General features: G+C 38.4%; 1 protein-coding gene across 2 annotated transcripts in view; it reads right to left on the reverse strand.

Annotated features, from left to right (window-relative positions):
- The window catches only part of CDH6 (cadherin 6), a 124,951-nt gene that overhangs the window by 34,259 nt on the left and 62,746 nt on the right, over positions 1–27,946 (reverse strand). For both annotated transcript variants that reach the window (XM_045787170.2, XM_045787172.2), the window contains exon 2: positions 19,696–20,052. In XM_045787170.2, the coding sequence (XP_045643126.1) occupies positions 19,696–19,923 (228 nt within the window). In that variant the 5' untranslated portion in view covers positions 19,924–20,052. The remainder of the gene's footprint in view (positions 1–19,695; positions 20,053–27,946) is intronic.

Below are 27,946 nucleotides of genomic sequence, written 5' to 3' on the forward strand. Positions count from 1 at the left end.
ATGACACACCTGGGGAACGACCCATAACAGCCTGAAAGGGGTTATGGGATTTTTTGCTGAGGTAAAAAAAATAGATTATGGCGAGTATGCTTATAGAATGTAGTGCAAATGGTATGTGGCCATTTGCAAAAAGTAAAGGTTGACAAGCAGATATGTCATAGGGCAGTCAGAGAACAGTTGTGAAAAGGTGTCTGAATGGGACTGAGGTGGAGAAACATTAGTGATAGCAGAGAGAAAGAGACAACACCTTTTTTGCTAATGAGATTGACTGTTAATTTAAGAAAAGTCTACAATCAAGTTAGGACAAACTGAGGCTTCACTGAATTCAGTATATACATAAGTATATCTGTATATATACATACATCTCTCTACACAATGCATGGTACATAGTGCTAGTGAATATTCTTAGTATTGTGAAGGCTGTTAAGAGTTTGTTGGGTAGAGTTTATACCAGGAAGATATTCAACCTTGCTTGAAGTACGTGGCAGAAATTAGAAGTAGATTCTGTTTTAGAGATTATAGGTCTAGGTAAATAAAAATATCTTTCAATAAAATTTTATGTTACATGTTTTAATATGCTGTATTTTAATGCTAATGATTTAGTATAAGTTAACTAATTTATATCCGATCATTGCTTTACAAATGAAAACGCTGATGGCAGCATGTTATTGCGACAGTGTGTTGAACTAGTTAGAAATGGGGCAAATTCTCAGGCCCCACCCACCTCCAAAATCAAAACCTCAAGGGGTGTTGTCCAGCAATCTGTATGTGTGTTTTAAAGATTTTATTTATTTACCTGAGAGAGAGAGAGAGAGAGAATGAGCAGGGGGAGGGGCACAGGGAGATGGAGAAGCAGACTCCCCGCTGAGCAGGGAGCCCAATGCAGGCTCAGTCCCAGGGCGCTGGGATCATGACCTGAGCTGAAGGCAGACACTTAACAGACCGAGCCACCCAGGCGCCCCCAGCAATCTGTGTTTTAAGAAGCCCTCCAGGTAATTCTGATGAGTTTTGAAGTTTGGGAACCACTGCCTTAATTAGTACAATCACAATAGTTAAAGCATAGACTTGGGTAAGGGAAAGAAATGGGCATAGGGGTGCCTGGCTGGCTCAGTTGGTGGAGCATGCGACTCTTGATCTCGGAGTTGTAAGTTTGAGCCCCATATTGGGTGTAGAGATCACTTAAAAAACATAAGATCTTAAAAAAAAAGAGAGAGATGGGTAGAAATGCATGCTAGGTACTAGCTGTGTAACTTTAGGGAACTTAGTTAATCTCTCCAAGTCTCAGTTTTCTGATCTCTATGATAGAAATAATAACATTACTGAGTTTTTGAGGACGTTGCTCTGAAAATTAATAAAATAACATATATAAAATGCCTCACAGGAGGCCTAACTCAGAGAAAGGCTTCAATAAATCATTCTTGCATCATAAACTTGGAGTATTCAGAAAGTGGAAAGATTTGGGTCTGAATTCTGACTTTCCTGCTAATTAGCTAAATTAATTAGATTAGCTTAGTTTCATTCTGTCATGTCTAAGATAGAACTCAGAATAATGAACTTTGCCAGCTATTCATCCTCTACTTGTCCCTTAGAAGTTGGTCACCCTTATGCCGATGTCTTAGGTCCTTGTCTTTCCTCATTTCACATGTTCTCCTCCGATGAATTCATCTCTCTATTTTCCTGTATTCAAATATTATCTGTGTTGCTTTGATGCCCAAATCTATAGATGACCCCAGGGCAGACCATTTTCTCGAGATCCAGAGTCAAAGATGCATTTGATTTCCAGGTGAGTCTCTTGGACAGCTTACACTCAGGACTTCTCAACTGACTTCATCACCTTCTCTTCAAACCTGCTCCTCCTCTGTATGTCCCATCTCTGTGAAGGCCACCAGAATCATCATAGACCCTCCCATCTGCCTCCATCATCCACTTCATTAAGCCACCAAACTCCTGTCAATTCTACCTCTTACATCTATCTCGACTCACCTACTTATCTTCATTTCCACCGCCCTGGTCCAAGTCACCACCATTTCTCCCTGATCTGTTGCAATGAGGCCCTCCTAACACACAGTCTGTCTTGCTTCCTCTCAGTCTATTTTAACTTAAACAGTAACAACACTAACCCTGAGGATGCCATTCTCTTCTAATTAAATCCTCCAGGGTTTTCTCTTTACTCTTAGGATAAAAGTGCCCATCTTCACTCCTTAACACAGCCTCCAAAGTCCACCATAGTCTCTGCCCCTTTGCTAGCCTCCTCAGCCACCGCTCTCTCCCTGACACTCCTCATTTCAGCATACTCTGCTTATTGTAGTTTCTAAAGGATGTGTTAGTCTCTTTCATATCTAGGTCTCCCTGCATATGGTACCCTTGGCATAAAGTCACCCTTGGATCACCCGGGTGATCCCACTCATATATCAGGTCTGCGTAATCTCTATCTCCTTAGGAAAGTCTTCCCTAAGCTACTAGTCTAAGTTAGATTCCTCTGCTAGACATTCTCAATTTATTCCCAACTTAGCCATCAACGGATTCTATCTTTTTGATGACTTGTTTTCATGTTTCAATCAGCAAATAGCTACATTGGAAGTTTCATGATGAAAGGCACCCAAAATGTCTGGTTCATTTCTATATTCTCAGCACCCGACATACTGGCCCATTATAGGTCCTCAATAATGAATGATTTTAAAGAATGAATGAATGAATGTTGTAAAGATAAAATTGGACAAAATATCAATAATCAGTGAAGGTTTCTGACACATAGAAAGCAGTCAATACATCTTAGTGTTCTCCATCTCCTGTCTTGTTTGATTTTAGTATAACTCTATGTACCAAGATTCTACATTCCTGAAGTTGCCAGATCATTTAACAATCACTACCAAACACTAGGCACATGATCTAATCTAAGCAATCTGAGGGAGGAATCCAAGTTATTGCCTCAGATCTAAAAATGCTTCTTTAAAAACCAATGAAGTCTTAATACAATAATAAAGGCAACTTGTACTGGGTTTGTTGAAGAGAGTAGACAAGTTATAAACACAGCAAATACACTAACCATTATAAGTCCACTGAGTCTTGGAACAGGAGTCACCTGTCAAGGGTGAAGAAGCTTCAAGAGTTATTGTGCTATATTTCTGCAACCCTTCTGTTGCAGAAACCAAGAGATAATGAATGGAAAATGCTCCATTTCACAGAAACATTGCTCCATAATAAAACTAATTTAACTTTACGAACCAAGACCATTTAAAAACATGTATGGGCCTGCAGAGCTGCATGAGATGGTGAATAAAAAAAAATCACACTTGCCTTCTGCAAACTTGCATTTTAGGCTGGAAGTACTGACTCAGAATAAAAGCAGAAATTAGAAACTTGAGTACTCTTATTAAGTATTAGGAATAATAAGGTAAGTAAAAAGCTGGAGAATGGCATAGAAGCCACTTGTAAATTGGACAAGGGGAAATCAGGGAACACGCAGCCCTTTGAGAGTTTCTGAAGACTTCTTGGAGAAGGTAACATTACTGATGGGAGCAAAGTGACTGAGCATCCAGCATGAGCACATGGCATGGTTTCCAGGCTCAGTGTGGGAGAAAATCAGAGGAGGCTTTGAGAATGTGCCTGGGGTAATAAAAGCAATAAAGTCAGCTAAAATAGAAACACATCTCCCCTTGAGTTGCCGGCCACATATTTGTGCACACTGCTCTCAGATGTGCAAGGGAAGATGCAGCTTCCTTTTTTTTTTTTTTATAGTTTATCCCTTAAGCTCTAATCCCATTGAGTATTAGGAACTCAATATTAGGTTGCACATCGAGTCAATAATTTAGTGCAATCCAATAACGTCTACCTGATTCAATAATAGAGTCCTTTTAGATAACTCTTTTAGATAAATCTCAGTCTTTCTGGCTTTTGCTTTCTCCCTTTGTCCCTGATCCGGTCCAAGGTACCCATTTGGGTATATAAAGAAAAGAGATTCACATTGCCTGTGTCAGAAGGAAATTTGGGGGCTTTTGGAGCCAAGAGTAGTCCTTATATTGCCCTCTGGCCCACTGGTTTCTAGACAACATCTCTCTCCTTTACTTTCCTCAGTGGCATCTGTGCTTTTTGGCAGGTGGAAACATGATCTCCGTTCTCCAAGGTCAAAGCTGGGTAGCTCCATCCTGCCTGCCTCATTGTCATCAGAAACCGCCCCCCCTGATGTCTGACTATGACTCTTCCATTGCCCTTGGCTCCTGTGGTCCTGGCTACAGGGTTGCTTTGTCTTTGACAGGTACCATCTATGGGATCATCCACCCCTTTCTTGCCCTGGCAAAGCCTGGGAAGTCTCCTGGGAACTAAAAGGGGCTTCCCCTTCATCACACTATTGCCTCAAAAGGAAATGGACAAAAACCAGTCTGCTTTTACCTTTAACCCACAAACTTGCCACTGTTCCCCCAGGATTTCAGATGTGTAATCTCAAGGCTGTAGAAAGGACTTCAGATACACACAGGACTCTGTTTCTGTGTTTAATAGCCAGGACTGTGAAATCTCTCCCTTGGTTTTAGGAATACCCCACCAAGTAGGTTTCGGTGGGAGGAAGAGCCAATTTCTACTGTAAAATCAAGAAGACAATGGGAGTGGGAGCATGACCTGCAGCCCAGAGTCTGGCACCAATAATTTTTGGTGACTGTATTTATAAATGGAATTCGTGAATTTTGTTCTAGTTGGTTAGGCCCTTCTCTTAGTACATTAAATGGCCTCGAAAAGAACCTAGAAAATCTCTTTCTCTTTAACAAAACTTAGGATCAAACTGACTCCATATCCCATGTTCTTTTTCAAGTATACTATGTTGCCCTCTGTAATGACCTGAAAAATTATATTCTTCTATACAATATAAATAATTTGATTTTTATAACAGTGGAAACACTTTATCTTTAAAGCATTCTCTTATATGATTCATCAACTTGGCAACCAGTCTGGCTGGGATTTGGGGAAAAAATAATAGCAGACATCTATTAAGCCTATTCTATGGGCCAGGAAATGTGCTAAACTCATTACATAGATTATATAAATTGTTACTCATCATGACACTCTTCATATTTCCTCTTAACTGATGAGGAAACTGAGTCAAGGTAAGAGTTAAGTAATTTCTTAGCATGATTCAACCAACAGAAGTAGCATTTGAATCCAGATGATCTGCTCCACAGTGTATTCTGTTAACCACAACACACATATTATCTCTGAATATTCCCTTCGGGTCTATGAACATTCACTTAAGGATTACTCTGTACCAAACAATATTTCAATTAATTCAATTATTTATTTTCTAGGGGGGAGGGGCAGAGAGAGAGAGAGGGAGAGTGCGAGAGACGCAGACTCCTCACTGAGTGCGGAGCCTGACTCAGGGCTCGATCTCATGACCCTGAGATCATGACCTGAGCCAAAACCAACAGTCGGATGCTTAACTGACTGAGCCACCCAGGCGCCCCCCAAACAATATTTTAAGTGCTGAATTACAAAGATCTATCTAATTCAGGATTTTCAACCTCGGCACTATTGACATTTTGGGCTGAGTAACTCTTTGTAGTGGGACTTATCCTATGCATTATAGGATGTTTAGCAGCATTCCTGGCCCCTCCCCACTAAATACCTACAGGATTTTTCAAGTTGTGACAACCAAAAATGTCTCCAGATGTTGTCAAATGTCCACTGGGGGACAAATTGCCTCCACTGAGAACCACTGATTGAATTCTGTCTATCTATGTGTCTGTCTATCTATCTGTAGTCTATCATCTTTCTCTCCTTCCATTCTTTTTTCTCATTTGCGTACCTTGTAACTTTTAAAATACATTCAAATAATACCATACAGATTCTGCATTTGCAGAGATTCCACATGACCCCACTCAATTCAATCTTTTATCTTTTGTTAGACTTAATAACCATTAAAACAGACCTTGTGTTATGTGGAGGAGAATTTCTGACAAAGTGATAAAAGCAAAAGAATTTTAAATCTAAACTCAGGAGAAATTTATTAATTCCCTTGACATTTATCTTTTACACTCAATGCCTTGAATTTAATGTCAAAAGTACCAGAGTAACTATAAAATGAACAAAATTTCAGTGCTATAATAGTTGTGGTAGGCAGAATAATAGCTCTCCCAAAGATGTCTATGTCCTAATTTCTGGAACTAGCGAGTAAGTTACCTTACCTGGCAAAAAGGACTTTACGGATGTGATGAAGATAAAGGTTTTTAGACAGAAAGATGACCCTAGATTCACCAGGCGAGCCTAATGTAATCACCAGGGTCCTTATAAGGGAAAGTGGTAGGGGAAAGTTGGAGTCAGATGGAAATGTGATGATGGAGCAGAGGTCAGAGTATGTGTGTGTGTGTGTGTGTGTGTGTTTGTGTATGAGTGAGAGACAGAGAGAGACAGAGACAGAGACAGAGATTTGAAAATGGTAGGCTGTGAACCAAGGAACACAGGCAGACTCTAGAAGCCAAGAAAGTCAAGGAAACGGATCCTTTCCTAGAGCCCCCAGAAGGACATCTTGCAGACACTTTGATTTTAGCCCAGTGAAATCCATTTCAGACTTCTGACCTTCAGAATGGTAAGATAATAAGTTTGTACTGTTTTAAGCCACTAAGTGCATGGTAATTTGTTTCAGCAAATTCAGCAGCCATGGGAAACTAAGGCAGTAGTTCCTTATCTTTGGAATTCAAGGTGGACTGAAACTGAACGTGGTCCTTCAAGAATCCCAGGGAACAGTGGAGAACACTCACCTTTGGTGAGCACTTACTATGTGTCATGTACTGCAAGAAAGTGCTGTGTGTTAGGTCAGTTAATCCTCATGACTCTAAGAGCTAACCTTTATTTCCTCCATTTTTTTTTTCCCTGAGAAACTGAGGTCTGGGAGGTTAGGTAACTTATCTAAATTTCCGGGCATGGCCAGGAAGGATACTAAGATCTGCCTGACCCCAATGTCTATGCTAATTCACACCAGAGCATAGTGCCAAACAGGACTCCCCACGATGATTAGAAACGTTTCTGGATCCATTGTATTTATTATATTAGACCCAGGCTAAGTTATTTGTAAATTCTATTGGCACAAATGATACAAACTGTAATAGATGTTATTGTTCATTTGGGATTTATCAATTAAACAACTGCCTTTTGGTTTATTCACTGCATGAAGTTATTTCCCCAAAAAGGCATTGTTTACTGCCTTTAGCTTGACTCTGGAAGTCCAAGGTCTTTGGCAGACTACGACATTAGTCTCAGCTCCTGCTTAGTCTAACATTTTCATTTTCAAAAAGCCAGTGGTAAATCAAGCTGAGAGCCAGATACCCAGTCAAAAGTTGATTTAGTAAGGCACTATAACTCACCGGTAACAATCCTACCTTTTTGCCTTATGGTGTCATCTCTTTAGTAATTGCCATATCTAAGGACACATGCCCACACATACCTACACATATGCTCCCTGTACCCCTCCCCTTATTTCGACTTTCACTCTAACACACACTCTTTGGAAGAAAATATTAACAGATAAATGTAGACATTTGAGACATGATGACTCAAATGGCAGAAATTTTTAAAAAAGTGTTTCACTAGCTAAAATGGACTTTTCCCAAAATGTGTTTTTCTTCAGAAGTAAAAAATATATTGGATAAAATATTCTTATATTGACTCTTAGGATCTAAAAAGTTAAAGTTATATCTTTATAAAACAAATAGTTAGCTTGAGAGAGGGACTATTTCTTGTTCAAATTCTTAAATCTCAATCATCCTGTATGTACTCAATAAATGATGACTATGGGGAATTCTGTAACCTACTCATGAAGTTCTGATGAGTGATCCTAGGAGGGAAAATTATGAGCTCATTCATTTATTAGTTTTTTTTGCTTGGGATGAGTTTATAAATTTATGATTTGAACAGTTTTTCTTTTTCTTTTCTTCTTCCCTTCCTTTCTTCCTCCCTCCCTTCCCTCTTTCCTTCCTTCCTTCCTTCCTTCCTTCCTTCCTTCCTTCCTTCCTGCCTGCCTGCCTGCCTGCCTGCAAGGGACCTATGAAACAATTTCGGTGAAGAGAAATGTGTACGATCTGGATGGCTAGGCTGGGAAAAGTATTCTCATAGTGAGTTAGTGCCATGAATTTGAGGACTCTTCTCATAGAGCTCCAACTCCTAAGCATTTATGCTATTATTTCACTTGCCCACCATGTCTAAAATACCTTCTGCTACTCTAATATCTTAATAATGTGGTGTAAGGCAAGAATATTAGACTCAAGCACATCAAAAAAGCTAGACTCCAGCCCCAGCTTTGCCACTCTGGTGGTAGTGACACTGGTCTCTTAACCCCTCTGGGACTGTTTTCCCACACCCAAAAGGATTTAGTCCTGCTCAACTGGAAGTGTGCTTGTGCGGTCATTTGTAAGCAAGTGCGCTTCATAAATCGTAGCACTTGATAGAAGTGTAAGAAAACATTATCGTTGCTCTTTATCTCATTACAAATTTTCTGAATACCCTTTGCCAACCAGGGAGTGATTTCTTTTGTGTTGTATTTTCTATTCTGTCTCTCCCCATCCTGCACTCCCCCTTTCCTTAGAAATTACCTGATGGTTTGCCATTATAGTAAAGTTCTGAGCCAAGCATTATCATTTTAAAACTCTAGTAAGTGATGTCTGGACTGTTGAAAGGGAGATAAAATGGAATAAAATACTGCCATTCAAGTTTGACCAAGTCACTTAATTTTCTTGATTTGTTTTTAAAAGCATTTTCCTTGGGGTGACTGGGTGGTTCAGTCCTTAAGCCTCTGCCTTCGGCTCAGGGCATGATCCCAGGGTCCTGGAATCCAGCCCCTCGTCAGGCTCCCTGCTCTGCTGGGAGCCTGCTTCTTCCTTTCCCATTCCCCCTGCTTGTGTTCCCTCTCTTGCTGGCTGTCTCACTCTCTGTCAAATAAATAAATAAAATCTTAAAAAAAAAAAAAGCATTTTCCTTTAAGAGGCAGGTGAATGGGTGATCACCAAGATCAGAGCTTTTGCACAAGGTAAAGAGCCCCCTCCCTTTTTATTATTTTTACATAATACCCATAGTTGGGAAGATGGATAGAACACTCAAGATATAAATCGTCTCATTACAAAGAGAATTTTTTCCTTTTTATTGTATCTATATGAGAAGATGGATGCTAGCCGAACATAATGTCGCAATAATCATTTCACAATATATGTAAATCAAGCCATCACACCTTACATCTTAAACTTACATAGTGATGTATGTCAATTATTTCTCAATAAAAGTGGAGAAAAAAAGATACAATAGAATAAGAAGGTAATTTTTATAGTCCATTCTGCTTTGCTTGATTTTTGAAGGGGAAGTTTGCTTTCCAAGTGGTATTTGCCCTCATTGGGGGTGGGGGTGGGGGTGGGGGTTGGGGGAAGTAGCTCTAGCTACAGATTAAGTAAGGAAATGAGCCAGAATCTTATGCTTTAGAATTTGTGGAAAGAAAACAATAAAGCATGTAAAATTTTGCATAACTGTATGTTAAAGCAGAATTTTTTGGCATCTTCTCTTTCCTGTTTCTCTTCTGAATTGTACTTGTATATAAATAAATGGTAGAAAGAGTTAAGATGAGATTATTTTCCAGAAATGATTATTTTCCCTCTGAGAACTCAAAATATGTTGATTGGGAGAATATATAGTTGGTAAAGGAAAGAATTAGTCATTATATAGAATTTTTCTCTCCCTGTATTATCACATTTTTCTCCATAGTTGATTTTTTGTGTGTGAATCATTGCAATCAACATTTTCAGGTCTTAAATGACTTCTTTTTTACCACACACTTGAATCGTCTATACAACGTAGCTTCCTAGGAATTTTAAGAAAAATGTGCTTTCTATTGGCCAACTCTCACTTTTTCCCATTTTGCTTCAAACTTCCTTAAACTGAGACCCTAAATGTTGTATGGTTTTCATTTGTAAAAGTCTTAAAGGATGAACCTTTATGATATGACATTATTTGCTGTATATTCTCTTTTTATCTTTCTTGTTTATGCACATACAACTGTGTTATCTTCAGTTTCTCTGGTTTGCACTAAGGTAGCTTGAGCTTTTTCCTATTGTATCATAAAATATTTGTGTCATTTTGATGTAAAATTTCCAGAGGTAGCTTCTATGGAAAGACATAATAAATTTGGTTTATATGTTTACTACCTAATATATCCTTGAACTTTAAAGACTTCAGATTTTCACTTGTCAACCTAATGACACTAAACACTAGCAGTGATATCCATATCAAACTATGCACAACAATAAACTGGGGAACACTTCTAGATGACAGGGCAGGTTTTTATCTCTTTAGTCATTGGAGCTTAATTCAAGTAATATTTGGCTGTTTCCAAGGTGCAGATCTGTGCCAAGTACTTTTAAGGAGACGAAGATGGATCAAACATGTCGTCTAGAGTCCTGCAGAGTTTACATAGATATAAGTATGTGAAGATTCAAATTCGGTATCTAAAGTACTAATTGAAAAAGGAGCCCTGGGACCCAATATAAAACACTACTCGATATATGGAAGGTCAAAGTTGAACTTTAAACAAAGAATTAATTATTTCACTCTTAAAAAGGTGAAGCATTCAGGGTAAGAAATTAAGTCAAGAATGATTTTTCCCTCAGTAAAACTTTGGTTCAATAATATAAGGAGATTATGATATTAATTCCAACCTAACAGCTTAATTGTGATTATTCCAACTTAAAACATGAGCATACCCTAAGTGCAATAGTCATTTTTTGCATTGTTGGATGCATTCAAGTTTGTATTGAAGTAAAAAAATAATGAGACCTAATTAGACTCTTAGCATTTCACAGCCATTTAAATAATACTAACTCCAAACTGTGGTGTAATGTGATGATGTTTTAAAATGAGATAATAAATTGCCTTAATAGGAGGATCTACAAAAGTTACCAGGACCATCCAACAACGTGAAGTGTAGTGCACATTTTATTTTTAGTTTGGTTGGGATAATAAGGAAGACTTCGTATTTTTATATACGCGTCGTTCTCTGAATTGCCGTTATGAGTCACATCTGCAGCTGCCTTAGCTACTTGGCACCGCCTTCTGGTCCCTCACACTTGACTTCATGGAAGGAGACTGAACATTAGGGGAATAATCCCCTGGGCACCTTTGGCTCCTCCTTCTCTTCACTGTTCACGTTCTTTGAGGGCACACCTCATTGCAGGGAGCCTCCCCTGCTTAGGTGGTCTTCCCTTTGTGAGTATGATATGCCAGACCCCGTTCTAAGCCCTTTCTGTGTATTAACTTATTAAATCCTCACCTCAATAACTTTCTTACTCCCTCAGGTAATAGTTGAAGAAATGGGGGGCAGGGAGGTTAAATAACTTGCCCAATATTACCCGGGTGGTCACAGTGTAGTTGGGGCGCAGACACAGGCAGCCTCCTTGGCTATTAACTTAGCACTCTCTAGTGCATAATTGTCGAATGAATGTAAAGCATTTTCTCTCCAAACCTATTCGAAAACGTCCGAGCTGAGATAACTTCTTCAATTGCCTTCTTAACTTCAATCTCAGTGTCCTCTAGTCACCATTAAATCCCACATCCAGAGTGATATTTCAGGCTTTTTTGTTGTGTCCCTATTACTGCCCTCGGGTCTTCTGAAACATACCAATTCACCTCAAATATTTATTCATATATTTCACACATCTATACATTTTAATCTTTTAAGATGTCCCTTTTTTCTTGTGTGTACGTGTTCTCTGTGAATGGAAAACTGGAAGAAACTGTAACTCTTTTCCTGGTGAAATATTTTGGCATGCTTGCTGCTTTTCTTTTTTATTCCAGATCACGTAATTTCAAATTTGATTCCTCACATTGACCTTTGAGAATATCTATTCCTTCTACTTATTTATCAAAATAGGAATAAAAGGGGCGCCTGGGTGGCACAGCGGTTAAGCGTCTGCCTTCGGCTCAGGGTGTGATCCGGGCGTTATGGGATCAAGCCCCACATCAGGCTCCTCTGCTATGAGCCTGCTTCTTCCTCTCCCACTCCCCCTGCTTGTGTTCCCTCTCTCGCTGGCTGTCTCTATCTCTGTCAAATAAATAAATAAAAACTAAAAAAAAAAAAAAATAGGAATAAGAAAAAAATCTTTTTGTCTTTAGGGGAGTTCTGTACTTTCTTTCAACCTCTTCTTTAATTCCAGATGGAAAGATAGGTTTGCAAAGAATATTGATATATTTAGCATGCTCATGAGGATTATATTACATGATCATTTTAATAATTGACAACATAAAAGCTTATAGGAAGGTGGAATTTGCTACTAGCAGTCTACATCTACACAACAAAAGATGCTTTCTTTAGATTCCAATGACACATTAACATCTAGACATAATGTCTAAATTTGATGAAGGCTATCAAAGGCAGATTCCCTACCAAAAAAACTTGTTGTTTATTTTTGATAAAAGAGGGTAGAGCATAAGGAAGACATCTTTTCATTTTGATGGGAGAGATAAGGCCTTCGAAAAGTTAAACTTATAATTCTGGTCACAATATATTCTTGGCTTCTCATATTTAAATTAAGGTCATTCAAATCGGTGGAGTTGGAAAAAAATCAGTGGTTTAAGTATCTTTTGACCGTTGATTACCAATAAGTCAGGGCTATTTATCTGATTTTTAGAATAAAGTTTAGTCAAAACGATAATTAAGGATTTTGATTTGAAAAGAAACGTCAACTGAGATGTTGGCATTTTGCATATTTATACTGCCATCTCCTATGGTGGACCCACAATACGACAAAAACCAAAAAATTCTGGTGCAAACCAAGTATTTGTATTGTTTGATAATAGTACAAACAAGTTAAGGTAAACAGTAAATAAATACTTGGCAATGTCTATAGTATAGATTGGAGGGGATTTGTTATAATGAGCACATAGAGTGTGTATAACTTTCCAGCAACCTCTAGAACTGTTCAGTTTGTGAAGTATGGAGGTAATATAGCTCAGTGGGAACAAAAAGGATCTGAATCCTTAACTCTCTTTTATTCACCTTGATCCCTCCATTTTGTTCAACAAATTGAATTACAAGCAGGAGGATATAGAATCCCACAGACATAATGACTTGGAAGTTGGAGGATTTGGGATTGGGTCCTTCTTTGCCTCTCTATATTTTACTCTGCTTGTGTGACCAGGCAATCGAACAGTTGCCTTTGGGTTTATGACCAAGGTCAGACATTCTAACGGTTCTTTCTGCTCTCCACATGAGCAACTGTGCAGAGAGGGAACGTTTAAGACTCAGGGAACTGCTGTCACACAGGACATCTTCTTAGCATCAAATAGCAAATTGAAGCCTTTGTCATTAAGAAAGGGAAATCAGTTGGCGACAGTGGAAACACAATGAGGATTACTGCCAATATTGGCAGTTGGGAAGTTACTTTTTGAAACATTTTTAAAAAGTACATTCAACCAGCCATGCACGGTCTCTTAAATACACTAACCAATTGAAATATAAAAATGTTAAATGGCTGAGCATTACATTTAAATGATGAAGAAGAAAGATGTGCCCAAGGCACTTGTCCTGACTCAGGGAGAAAAGATTATTGCAGGTCATTGAACCAGAATAGAAGTTTAGAGGTTATCAAGGGAAATAAGAGGAAAAGACACATTTTCATCACAATGACCAAAAAGACTGCTAATTGCATATCTAATTTTAAAATGCGCATATGTAACTATTTTGAATATCACTGATGTATTCCAGAAAAAGTAAAAGGAATGTGCATAATAATAATGCAAACATATTTGTGTAGCTCTTTAACACCAGTCTTACTTTTTTTTTTTTTCCCTATCTACCCTTGGGTTTCACACAGCAGATTCCCAGCTGATACTTGTGGCATCGAGACACATGCAATCTCTGAATGCCAAAGCATGTTCTGGGAAGTTTTTTCATTTGTGCCTTGCAATGGCTCTGTGAAGTAGTGGACATGCCGGGGAAGGAACACAACAGAGCAGTTATGAGATCAGACAGAAGCTGACTGCCAAGTTTAGCAGGCTGGGCACTTGGGCTGAAATACTTGAGTGCTCTGAGCCTTGGTTTACTCCTCTGTAAAACGGGGCTATAAATCATATTTCAGCATTAGTATTGCTGTGAGGATCCAATGAGATAAGGCGCCTGAAGCACTGAGCAGAGTGTCTGGAACGGAGTAGGGCTCAGGACATGCTAGCTGTGATGATGTTTTAATCTGTTGCTGCAGTTTGAAGTGACAGTGGCAAAATGAATCTCTGAATCATCCTTCAAATTAGCACCAGGAGGTTTCTACTCTTAAACTTGTCCTCTTTTCAGAAAAAAAAATTGGAATGCAAGAAAGCAATATTTAATGATGGCATCTTTTAAATGGTCTTTCAAGATGAATATAATATTGTTTCATGTGTACTGAACTCAGATCATGTGATTATAGGAAAAAATAATTGTTCATTCCTAATTTTAAAGGTGTGTGTGGCTGACAACTTTCATTTTTATGGGCCGTTAAAACATTACTGGCTAATTATACTGAGACGAGTGGCTTTGCTGAATTGGGTTAATTTTAAAGACTCAAGAGAAAGGCATGTTAGGAAGACCTGTACGTTAGAGCCTCAAATAGAATCCAGACTTTCGTGATGTTTAAAAAAGCACAGCATTATCTGTTTTTTTTTGGAAAACACAAGAGAAAACCATCATCAACTTCCAAAAAGGTAACTTCCAGAAAATATCTATGAAAATACAGTTTGTCAAATTTCATAAAAACGATCTCTTGGTATGTTACTAAAAATAGAAGTATCTCAAAGCCTTCTAACGGAGACTCATCTTATGTATACATTGTGTGGAAGGAGAGCACAGAGAACATTGTAAAGGACAAAATGCAGGAGACAAGGGATTTCAACATTGTTATGGGCTGTTTAATGATCATGTGCAAATCTTTTGCCTGAAACTGTGCAAAAGGTCTGAGGTTTTAAATATATTCATCTTTGTATTAATGAGTGCCCACATCTTCAAAATCTAATCTACATCTACCTCTTTTCTTCCTCTTGAACTTAATCTTAGACTATATATGAATCATCATCAAGGAATTGCTACGTTATGTAAAGCTGGCAGGGGTTCTCTGCAAATGTGAGATGATGATGCTTCCCCCTTACTTTTCTATTAAGTTTACATAAGCCAAAATAACCTAAGTGGATTTCAAATAAAATCAAATACTCTTCCTGTCCCCTCTTGACAAGCAAACATGTATCTTTCCGTTTTCTGTGCCAACATTAGTGACGTCTTCACTCTTGCTGACTGTCCGATCTTGAAATCTCTTGACTCTTTGAACTTCTGCCTTCCTCCTTCGGCTTCTACATCTAATTAATTGGGAAGTCCTGCTAATTCTCCCTCTGCAGTGTGAGCTCACACCTGCTGCTCCTTTAAGAGTGCCTCCAACATTATCACCTCCCCTAGGAAGCTCCGCTGAGCCCCAAGCCCTGCTGGCCCCTCTCCTTCCTGTTTCCAACAGTACTTCCTGGACGCCCATTTTATCACTGAACTTGCCATGTTTTGTTCTAATCACTACCGGTCATATGCTGCCAGGGCTGTGGTTCTCAAATTCCGTCACATATTAGAATCATAAACAATTAAAAACCAACTAAGTCAGAATCTCTGGGGAGGCGAGGTCAGGGCCAAGGCATTTTTGAAAGCCACGTTCTTCAGGTGTTAATATGCATACAATTCACTGGGGTATCTTGTTGAAATGCAGAGTGTGAGTCGGTAGATCTCAGGTGGGGCCCAAGATTCTGCATTGCTAACAAGTTCCCAGGTGACACAGATGCCGTTTATGCTAAATCAGCTAAAAGTTGCCCCGGAAGGTCAGGTATTCTAGAGAAAAATCATATTCCTTATCTGTATCTGTATATATATCTGTCTTAAGCCCACAAACTCTTACCCAATACAAGACAACTCCTTCCTTCCCTGTTACCTGTACCTGTCACCACTGTCATTTTTAGGTGAGTAGAGGTGTTGAGACTTTGCTCATAAATCAGAATCTGGATTGTCAATATTTCAATAGAATTGTCCTTCCCCACTCTTATTCACAGTAAGTGTATCCCTCCATCCCTCCCTCGCCCTGGGGTGTCCACGTTTCTGTGTTCATGTTACTGCCACAGGACACAGTGAAATGCTGGGGAGCATTCAGAAGGCTGGAGGAGACAGGTCTCGTCGCCCTGGCTTGTGTTCCAAGTTTTAAGGGTGATCTTGTCTTTTCACTTCATTGTGAGCCCAGCCTCAGGAGCTACTTCTCAGTGCTCATGTGATCCTCCCTCTTTTCTCCTTCCACACCCGACAGCCCTTTGCTCCCACCCGTTCTCGCATTTTTCTCACTCCACCGTCATCACTGTCATCCCTAGAGACTTACACAAATAATGGAAACCAATGAACACAAATACAAACAGATGCTTATAATGTGAAAACCTTTTTCTTCCACTTTAAGTGCTACCTGCTCAGACGCAGGACTTTTTTCCTCGCTAATCTTCTGTCCCTTACAAGTACAGATCAATCTTTTTCTTTTCAGGCCCCAAGGACAGACTCTAAGTAATTGTTATTTAATTAGGCTAATAGCACGATTTAAGGTTCTGTTGGCCTTTGTACACCTGTAAGTGCCGACCTAGCTACAGTCCAGTGCTTTCCAGAGTGCATAGTGAGGCATCCTGGGGAACCCACCCTGGTGCCAGGAAGTATTTTTAAATTTTGAGGGAAATACACAACACTTGGGCTCTGTCAGACTCCTTGTGAATTACTAGTTCAGTGTAGTTCACAGTTTCAACAGTAGGTGGTGCTACACTCCTTTTGACGATGTCACATGTCAGTAAAGCTGGATTCCCCATAGTACTTGTGACTAAGTGAGTACAGTGCAAAATCGATGTGGAAAGGGAATGAGGGGCAGCGTCTACTCTTAGAAGTTGTGCAGTGCCCGTAGATGCCCACATTCTGTAAGTAAGAAACTGTGGTTATTTAAGAATAAAATTAAAATATTATTTTTTCTGTTAATTGCTGTGTATTTTTTTCAAAGAGCTACTTATTTGTTAGAACATAAATGGCTATTAAGGTGTTTGGATCTGTTTCTTGTGTCCTAAGAGCACCATGAAAACAATTCTTGAGATAATAAGGGCACTGTGTACCAAGAATGTTTTGGAACCTCTGCTATAGTCTAATCTTGTTTTTTCTCGTTCTTTTCCAAAAGTTTCTTAACTTCGTGGGTCCACATCACCATATCAGGTGTATATTTTGTTCCAGATCTACCTAAAAGTGGACCAACTTGTTGCCACATGAGGAACAAACTTTTTTTTTCCTTAAACATTTTTTGGGTCTATTTTTAATTGTGGTAAAAACACATTATACTCAAGTCCTTTTGCATGTTGGTAAAACATAACCCTAAAGATAGATTCGGGGAAATGCCCTATTAAGAGAGCAAGAACACCTCTTAAACACATCTGTCAGAGCAATGCAGGGACCACGACAACTTCAAAGATTGCCCTTGCCTTTTTTTTTTCTCCTAACAGATAATCTCTTATGTGTCACAACTTCAAGGAGGTGGGGGTGAGGTAGGGAAATATGTGTAGCTGCCAATAAAATATTCACCTCCAACTGGTTAAATTGAAGCTGTGATTGGGAAGGGATTTTGCCACCATCCTCTACATTTTCTACCCACTGAGAGATCCCGTAATTACCTCATTTTACTTCTGCAATGATACAAAAATCAATACACTGCTTCAGTGCATTACAGACAGATTATTTTTAATAGAGTGTGTACAGTGGATTTTCTCACCAATAATAAGAACATCTTTATGCACCTACTATGTGCCAGCTCCTGTTCTTGTCTCACTTTAACTACGCTGCCACTCTATGAGGTAGGCATTGCTGCCTGCATTTTCTAGATGAAGAAACGAAAGCCTGGGAAGGTTAGCAACCTGCCTTGGGCCACACCAATGGCAGGGCAGCGATGCGGCCTCAGATCTGCTTGAGTCCGCAGCCCGAAACTTTTCCCTATGGCAATATTACCTTTCACAATTATCACGGTAAAACTGATTCCTATGCGGTCTTATCCATTCCTGCTTCTAGCATCCTGAAATATCCTAGCCTTTCTTTAAGGACACGTGGTAGTTTTGATATAAAATGGCATCAGAATTTTAGAAGAAAAAGCAGAAAGGAAAAAAAAAAGGGAATCAATTATTTAGACAAAGCATTTAAAACAATTTAATCTTCTATGACAGTGGTGTTATTTGTATTATAGAAAGTGCTTTAAAGAGTGTAAGATGATTATTATTATTTACAACCATTATTCTATTAATGTAGAGCTTGCCAGTCACATTTCACAAGGAAATGCAGTGAAGTACAAGTAAGTGGACTGTCTTTCTTCACCAGTCACACAGCGTGTGAATTTCACATCAAATACAAGGCTAAACCCTTGGGGATCTGTGTTGATGTTCACCCCTTCACTGAATACTTCCTCTCCTACTTTATTCCACATTAATAATTCATTCATTGGAACAATGCCTGGTTACCTCAGCCCAAGCCATGGATGGCTTTCCTTCTTTTATAGTAGTAAATACTTGAAGAGACTATTCCGCACCTTCTTATTTAGGGATATTTGATAACAGATTGAAATGTGAACATACAGCCCTTGGCATCTGCAAAATTTATGCTATTTGCGTGATATCCTGATACAGTCGTTTCAAAATCATAAACAAAGACATTTTATCATTTCTATTATGTTCATTCTCTACGTAGTAAAGGGTATGTGACAATTACTATTCTTATCAATATCATATTATGAAACACAGAACCTACAAAGTACAAATCTGTGTCTCAATTTTTTCCCCCTTGTTGCAGTATGCAGATATTCTGCAACAAGAATGTAGCTGATGATAAAATTTCAGTGAAACGCACGATGACAGTATAACTGAGCTGTTTCCCTGACTCAGCTCCAGTAATCTCTAAGGGCTATAATAAGTGATGTCTCCTCATTCAACTTTCTAGAGTCAATAAAATGGTCAGATGATATTTGGAAATAGCACCTCTACATAACCATTTTTCTCTCTTGTGAACCTTGCCACAATTAAATCACAAGCTTTGGAAATGCCTGGCTCTTACCAATTATTTGGGATAAGACAAACCCAATAGCAGCAGCACAGTAACAGCAACCAAATCTGAGGCAGTGGTGGGTTTTGAGGACAAAGGGCTCCATTTGGTAACAGAACGGATGGCACGGGAGGGGAGCCGTGTTCAGAAGTATTTAATTTGAACCTGGCCAGGGAACTGACGCTCAGAATGTTTGCTTTCAGAATGAGAGAAAGGAACCTTCCTTCCCTTACAGCTTAATCGCTCTATTCCTATTTTTAATACATCCTGCTTTATAGAATAGCCAGACCACATTTTTCAAGCTAAAGTAAAAATTAAAGGATTTATGATAATCCTATGTGGATGGTTGTAGGCGTTTCTTTTTCAACGGAAGCATTTCTTTCTTTTTGCATTGCTAACATTTCTCAGCTTCTTGCTACAGTCTTCTTCCCGAAACTACTCAAGTGAAGAAAAAAAAAAAGTCTTACCAGATAAGCAACAATTCTTACTGTATTGGGGGAATAGTTCACATCCACCCCGTCTATTTATTAGAAGTAATTTCTTCAGGCTTTAAAACCAGAATGTCAAAGCACCCAATGGAATCCTACCTTGCCCACATACTGATAATCAGATCCCGTATATTCCTCCAGGAGAAAGAACTGATTCCACATCCAGCTCCTTTTTGAACGGTTCAGCTCATTTTTGCTGTTTCCAGAGAGTTCCAGGGCCCTTTTCTTTGCCGGGAAACCACTAGTCCTCTTAGATAACGGGGTTGAGAAAGTTGGGTAGGGCTGACCAACCCAAAAGAGTAGCAAGAAGTACCGGTAAGTTCTCATTCTGATGCCACAGTCCAGTCTCTGGATAGTGGGTACCCTGCTCCTTGAAATGTCTTTTTTCACTGCACGGTTTCCAGCATCGTTCCTCCTCTCTTCCTTAGTGTTCTTTGCTTGGCTCTCAGAGGGTATCTGGAAAGAATAATAACATATCAAACATTTTTAGAGATGCTTAAAATTCAGTGTTAGTGCAAATAAGCTCTGGAAAAAGAGGACAGAAATTTGAATAGCAGAACAACAAAAATAAGTTGGCTATCAATTTTGAAATGAGGAAAGCGTTCTTTCAGATATGCTAAATGGAAGGCATGTGCCGAATCGGAAGCTGCTGTTTTCCCTTCTCCTTTTCTATCACTTAAAAGTCCTATTTTAAGTCATTGCGTTGCTGTAGGTCAACATGCCAGAGTGGATTATTTCACTACTCTTTTTTCCTCTCGAGTATGTGGGCTGAGATCTGGTTGGAAGGAACGAGTCTGTGTTTTGGATTTCATTTGCATATTTATCCTCATGAACAAGTCTGAGGCAAAGAATATCACACACAATTTCAGTTCGATTGAAAGTGGATAATGTTGACGTTTCACTAGAATGTACTGAGTACCTGTGATGTGTCAGCGTAAGCCAACGCAGAGCCTGTTCTGCAGACTCTTGGCTTGAGAGATGTGTTGGGACAGACGGGTCTGGGTCAAGTACCTGGAAAAGACCACACGTCTCCTTCTCTTCCGAATGCATGCTTGCGTACTGATTTTTCTGAAGTGAAATTTTGTAACAGTGATGCCAGCCTACATTTAATAAAGGGTTTCTCAAACTTGGCCGGGAAGGTTTTTCCCCTCATACGAGCTAATAACACTATGGTGAATGAGCAACCTACAGAATTTATATATAACAGAATATAAGAGTTAAATGAGCAATTTTATTTAAATTTCTTTAGGAAATCCTGGGCTTTCATCTCTAAATTTTAGTTGTATCGTAAGCAAGCATATGTATAAAAATTGGTCAAACGATTTCTATGTAATTTTCACAGGTGCATCAAATATATCTCAGTATCACAGTAAGCGCAGTCGATGACAGGATCTCCAGAAAAGTCAGCTCTTATACTTATGTGTAATAATTTTCCAGGACAAATACTAATTTTCAAGAACAGAACCTCGCATTAAAAAAATCCTTGGGCCAGATTGTCTAGCAAAGATGTTACAATGTGGCTTACTATTTCACGTAATTAGAGTCATACATACCTATATCTCCGTCCTAAACTTTTCCACATTTCTTGAAAAAAAAATCCAACAAATTACTCTTTCGGCGTACCATTCAATATGGGAAAAATATTTTCTTAAATAATACTAACACAAAAATGAAGTGCTTTGTGATATAGAACACACTAGTAATTAACTTTGATATGTGCATTAAATAAATGCAGACAAAAGAAACATGTTTTAGGTAATCTGATCAGAATTATTTTTTCCTCTATGTCAGAAAAATTTGTTCACTTGTCTCCTATTATTCTACCAGGTAAATGTACATATGACCAGTGTTTTGATTTTTTTTTCTTACCCCAGCAATGAGTAATCATAGCCACCGAACACATGGGTTAGTGAAAGCTTTCTACTGCAATATCAGTGAAATATTTTATAGTGTTCAGCATTTTTAAACCTTTATTCCATTACTATGCATCTCCCTGACAGCAGGCTGGGGAAGTTGAAAATTCCACAGGTGAGTAAATTAGTACTGTGACAATTAGTCATGCTGGAAAAACGCCAGGCAACTGTAACTTGTCATTAGGTGGCCTTGGTACAGGTCTGGAATAACTGATGATCAATTAGGCCACGACGAGTCTTCTCTTCTTGTGAATAGTATATAAAGGGGATTGAGGGAGCATATGGAGAAAAGCCCTCTAAAGACATCTATTCATTTTTAGTAGTAGAGATTACACTGAGGTTGATTCATTGGAAATTACATTTTTCTTAATTTCTCATATTCTCCATTATTTGCATAGACAAATCCTGCAGTGAAGAATTACACGTCTGCTGCTGCACTCAGTGTGTGCCCCATGGTGCTGGCAGGAAAGAGGGATTCAGAGAATGGAGGTGTCAGCTGTTTAAAAGGCAGACTCCTAAAGGCCATTTTAAAGAAAAATCGATCCCTGTGGGCGTTGTGTGGAAACTCTACAAGCTGTTGCCACTTGAATATTAAATATTAGTTCTTTTTAATATCACAGATACCAAAATGTCAAGTATTTCTTTTCTTTCTTTTTTTTTTTTGCTTAGTTGGTAATGAGCTTTTAAAGTGATGCAAATTTAAGCATCGTTTCCAAGTATGCTAGAACATCTAGATTTGCTATAACCCAGCTCATTTGTATCAGCTTGGCAGGGTGTGTCCTTGTTAAAAACTCAATATGCAAAATTACTAAAATTACTATGATCCATTCACATTTAGTGTTAGCTTTTTAGAGGGATAGACTTCGGTGTGAAATTCATAGTTTAAAAACTCCAAATGAACTCTGAACTGTTGAGTATATAACTTAGCAATTCTCATTTAATACTTCATAATAGGGAGGATTGCATAGTGGTGAAGATTATCAGTGCTGGAGACAGACTGCCTGCATTTAAATCCAGGCTCTGTCTGTTAGTTGCTGTGAATTTGGGAAAATGCTTAATCTCACTGTGCCTTAGTTTCTTCCTCTGTAAATGGGGATAATGATAATAACTACCTCATAGGGTGTTATAAGGATTAAGCCATTACATGCAAAGCACTTATAACAGCTCCTGGCACCTTAGTAAGGTATTAATAAGTATCAGCTGCTATTATTATTATTATAATCAGCAGTTATTACTACTGTTATTGTTACTGTGATGTATTGCATGTGCAGAATCCATCTATAGCACACTACAAAAGTCTGCAAAAGATAGTGTAGTTTTCCCTCTTATGCTTGAATACTTTTTAATTTTTCTAGAAGCATTTTTGAGCGAGTCAGATTCTTTTAAAATTAAAAACTAGAAGCACTTTAAAAATCAGAATTATGTCATTTGCTAATCGTTTTCCTCTGTGTAGACTACAATTCAGGATTTCACAGTAACAGTGTAAAAACAGAAGAGGCAGAAGCTTTATGCCCACTGACTGCATGAAGAATGTGGGCAAAAAGGAAAGTTCACTGGAGGATGGACTCATTCATAAAATCTGTGTTTTTTTTCCTCTTTCCCTTTTGTTATGTTAAGGTTTTAAAAATCATCTTTACTTTATTCACATGAAAAAAAAAACAGAACTAGCTTCAACATAGTAATTTTGACCTTGTAAAAATGGTACTGGACAAACATGTCTTCTTGTAATTAACATACTGTTATTATACTACTGTTATATGGGATAAGAATTTGATGAAGTTTAAATGAGTGATGTATATATATTTTAGATTTTACTTAATCTAAAAAATATGAAATGAAAAAAAATATTCTGTACATAACCTTAGGTGCAAAAAATAGGATTCTTAGGATGCTCAATGGCCACCGGTCAAGGAGGGAAAGAGCCCATTCTAGCACCACTTTGACAAATATGGGAAAGCTGCTGACTTCTGAGCAGTCAAAATACAGGGGAACCACATGGCAAGTAGTAATCAGTTATGCTGGCTCATTTTGTGGATGTCAAGAAGTAAACCAAAAGGACAAAGAAATATGGCATGCATAGACACTGAATTTTAAAATAGCAGGCATGGTATTCAATCAGGAAAGAACCAGAAGATTAGAGAGTGGGAGGGGAAAGAATGCTAAACAAAGTAGATATTGCACCTTCTGCCCCCATCCCCTCATGGCACTAAGAGCAAATCAGTTAGAAATATCAAAAACTATAAAAATAAAACTTGAGCTGCCTAATTGCAGCCTAATGACAGCTTAGCAACGGATTTAAAAGATTACTTAATAGACCACGTCTCTACTTTTTATTTTCTTTTTTTGCTGGCATCTGGCTTTTTGGAGGGAATTTCTGTTTCTTATAGGCAATCATTTGTATGCTCTGAAATTTGCTATGCAAAAGTGGTTGATCCAGAAAAATAGTTTGAATCTTTACAGAAGCCCCTTTGTAGTGATGTGTAGAAGGTAATTAAGATGTTTATGGATAGTGGAGCAAGCCCACATCGCATTGATAATTGCATACTTTGTAACTTTATTTCCCTGGCAGCCAATATGCATATATACTTCCAACTTCACAAGAACACATAGTCAAGTCCAGCTCTTATGTAATGCATGCCATTCAGGAGGAGCCTAGGCCTCATTAATTCATGATCTACCAGTTTAGAATATGTGATAATTAATGCAGAAGCTGGGCTAAAGTTTTCCTTTGATTAGCAAAACCTTTTCCCTTAGATTATTGAAAATTAACAGTGTAAAAATATTTCATAGGGATATATAGAATGATAAGACAAACTACAATGTCTTCAAGTTCCCTAGAGTACTTTGGAATCACCTTTTATTTGCAAATAATTAATATGCTAATTAGGAAACTTCTCTATTGATTGAATTGCTTCTCTAGTGACTTATGTTTGATAACAGTCTGAATGACTCAACTGTGTTATCTGGTTTTGAGATACTGATTTTATTATACTATTTACAGACAAACAAGTAAATATTAGGCAGATTTAAAAGCAATATAATTACTTTAAAGTTTTAGAATTCAGACTCAGCACACATTTGTTCTGGTATTCTTGATTAATTCTAATCAGTGCAATGATAGTATAATGCTATCTAGGCTTACAAATTAAACCAAGTGCATTCATTTTTTGATATGCAGAGCCTTAACTTGGGCATTGAAAGCACAGTAAGCATTCAATAAGGCAACATTATTAATATAGTTTAACCATTTATCATAGTAAGAGAATGTTTTAAAATGTGGTAGGAAATTGTTTCTTCAAATAAATGGTGTTGCATATAAACGTTGTAACATGGTATTTTGCGTCATGCTGCTCACAAAAAACATTTCTGAAAATATCATCTACACAGAAGCCATCCTAACCCTTTGGCATACCCCATTAACGATGCTTTAGAATATGTACTATAAATCCCTTATAAAGTTTTGGGACATTTTCTCACATTATATCATTAATGAAGTAGAAAACAACTGGTTATTTACAACTATTGAACATTTCTCTTGACTCTATTGTATTCCAACTCTAAGCCTGAAATTGCTCTAGTCCCACAGTTTTTGGGTGCCATGGGAATGAAGATGGTATTTACTCCATTAAAACCTAGCAAATTCAAGAAGCAGAACTGTGAAATCAGAATGAACTAAACAGAGCGAAGCCAAAGGTATACATGCCTTTTTACAAGTAAATATTTAAAAATACAGATGTTCTTTATTTTGAGAGAAGAGTTTTACAACCAATTAAGTTTATTCGAGATCAATTATCCGATCTCCCAAGAAACTTTGTTATGAATAAACTGACACCTGCTGTGAATAAAGTCTATAGAACATGGCTGATCTTCTAGAAGTGGTGGCATAAGGACAGAACCAATTTAAAATTTTTGGTAGAGATTTCACATGAAGTCTTCATTTCTAAACCTCCATTTCATTTTTCTGTAAATGTCAAAGTCACTGTTGAGTAAAATTGGTTCTGTTTCATGTGTGTAATGAACTCCATTGAAATGTGTCAAACAGCTTTGGCATCTCTCATCACGTAGCATTTCTCTTGTGCCAATGAATCATTACGGCAACAGTCATCAAATGATGCCTGATTTTTTTTTTTGTAAATGTTTATATTTGTGGATAATATGCCAATCTGTTTGCAAACTGATGTATTTCCAGATGAAGCTATTTTAACAGTATTACCCTCATTCTAAAATCATATTCCACACATTGCATTAATGAAGATAAAATCAAATGTGTTACAGCACATAAAATGGTGTTTTATGTGTAGTTGAGGCTCAAGGAATAGTTGTTAATTTGAAATACCCCTTTGGGACAAAAAGACAAAAAAAACCCCACAAAAAACAAAACAAAACAAAAAACCTAAAAAAAGCAAAAACCCAAATCTTGAATCAGAGGAAAAAGGTCTTTTTTCACATGGGGAAAAAGTTCCAACCTGTTTCATTCTGCGAGGAAGTATCAGAGTATGGTCAAGAACAGACTCTGGACACCACGTGTCTGGATTAGAAGCTCAACCCTACTCAGCACTGGCTGGGGATCAAGGCGGGTCTCAGTTTGTTTGTCTATAAAATGGAATGATATTAATAGCATCTACTCCATAGGATGGCCGTGAGGATAAAATGAATGAATTCATCTGAGGTCTTAACATTAAGATGGCCACAATGACCTCAACTGTAAAAAAAAAAAAAAAAAAATGTCTTAGCAGAGGACACACCCTGGCCATCCTAGGGGCAGAGTTTGCATCTTAGCATTTCTTGTTTTGCCTTTTACCATTAAACTGAAATCAGCCACCCATCTTTCAAGATCTGGGCTTGCTCATTTCTTTTTTTTTTTTTTTTTTTAAAGATTTTATTTATTTATTCGACAGAGATAGAGACAGCCAGCGAGAGAGGGAACACAAGCAGGGGGAGTGGGAGAGGAAGAAGCAGGCTCATAGCGGAGGAGCCTGATGTGGGGCTCGATTCCATAATGCCGGGATCACGCCCTGAGCCGAAGGCAGAAGCTTAACCGCTGTGCCACCCAGGCACCCCTGGGCTTGCTCATTTCTGCATTAACTTGAAACAGCAGAAGTTCTGCCGACTTTTTAAAAATTTCTGGAGTGGAGGGAGCTCCCTCCCAAAGCTCTGGGGGTACATCCCCGCCAATCCTTAATGATGCCATTCAAGTGCTTGCTTCATTCCTTTATGCGTATTGCCTGGCTCCTGAGGGTGTCTGGGCTTGTGGAGGCTGTGTTTTCCCAAAAGATTTACGCAGGGAAACAAAGGAGAAGAGAATGCACTTTACACCTTTAATTAGATATTCATAGCAAGAATTGTAAACAATTTCTGTAGCAAACTATATGTCTAGGTTGCAGAAATGTATGAAAGACTTGGTTTCATATTACACCCTGCTTGTAAGTTAGGCTCTTTGGCAGCTCCATTAATTCTTTTGGGTGCAGAGCCATTTAAGACAATGAAGCTTCAAGAAGACTGCAAGATGTCAAAACCTACTTGCCCATTAGTGTGAGGATTTTCAGTGAGTTTGTTCTTCTTTCAATAGCTCAATGAAAGGGCAGCCTGAGTGTATTGGCTGGGAGCTACGGGCCGGCAGGAGGCAAGGGTTCCTTAGTGGGTGTGAGGAGTTCAAAACAGATTTAACTTTGTTAAATTGTAAAAGGAGTCATGTGGTTGGGTTTATCAATATATCACTGTGAAACTTGGAGTATTGCAGATGATTTTTAAAGACTCCTACTGGTGCAAAGTGTTAATGACGAGTGGAGATGTTGTATTTATTTTTCCTGATACAATGTCTAAGCCTTTTATCGATGACATGAAGTCTCACTCATAAATAATAACACGAGTGAATTTGCCGTGTTCCATCCCTGACCTTGCTATGTGCTAGCCCTGTGCTAAGTACACCACAAACATGTCATAATCTAATTCTCATGCCCATCTTGTGAGGTGCAGAATCTTCTCATAATTTCTGCAGATGAGAACCTAAAGCTTGGAGAGGTGGAGTAACTCATTCAAGGTCACACCACGACTGTGTAATAAAGCCAGATCGGAGCCTCAGCACACGTTCTGCAGTCTTTGCTCTGACCATACCCTGAGGAATCACAGCCCATGATCAGTGCTCAGTACAGCTGTGACCTTAGAATGGAGTCTTTGTGACTTCACTAATATTGTCACAGCAATACAGGTTTCTGGAGGTAAAAATAGTTGTGACAGAGTGTGTAAGCTAAATAAGAACAGCAAGCAGAGGTTTGCTCTGTGCCAGGTAATGGGATAAATGCTTTATCAACTTGTAAGTCTTAAACGACAGTCCTCTGAGATGGAGACTGTCATCCTTATCCTCTGCTTTAGAGATGAGAAACACAGGTTTTGAGGGACTGGATCCTTTGCCCAAGGGTGCACAGCTAGTGGTTGGC

The sequence above is a fragment of the Ursus americanus genome, chromosome 15 (genome assembly GCF_024610735.1).
Source record: "Ursus americanus isolate L20-20 chromosome 15, mUrsAme1.1.p, whole genome shotgun sequence".
Taxonomy (NCBI): domain Eukaryota; kingdom Metazoa; phylum Chordata; class Mammalia; order Carnivora; family Ursidae; genus Ursus; species Ursus americanus.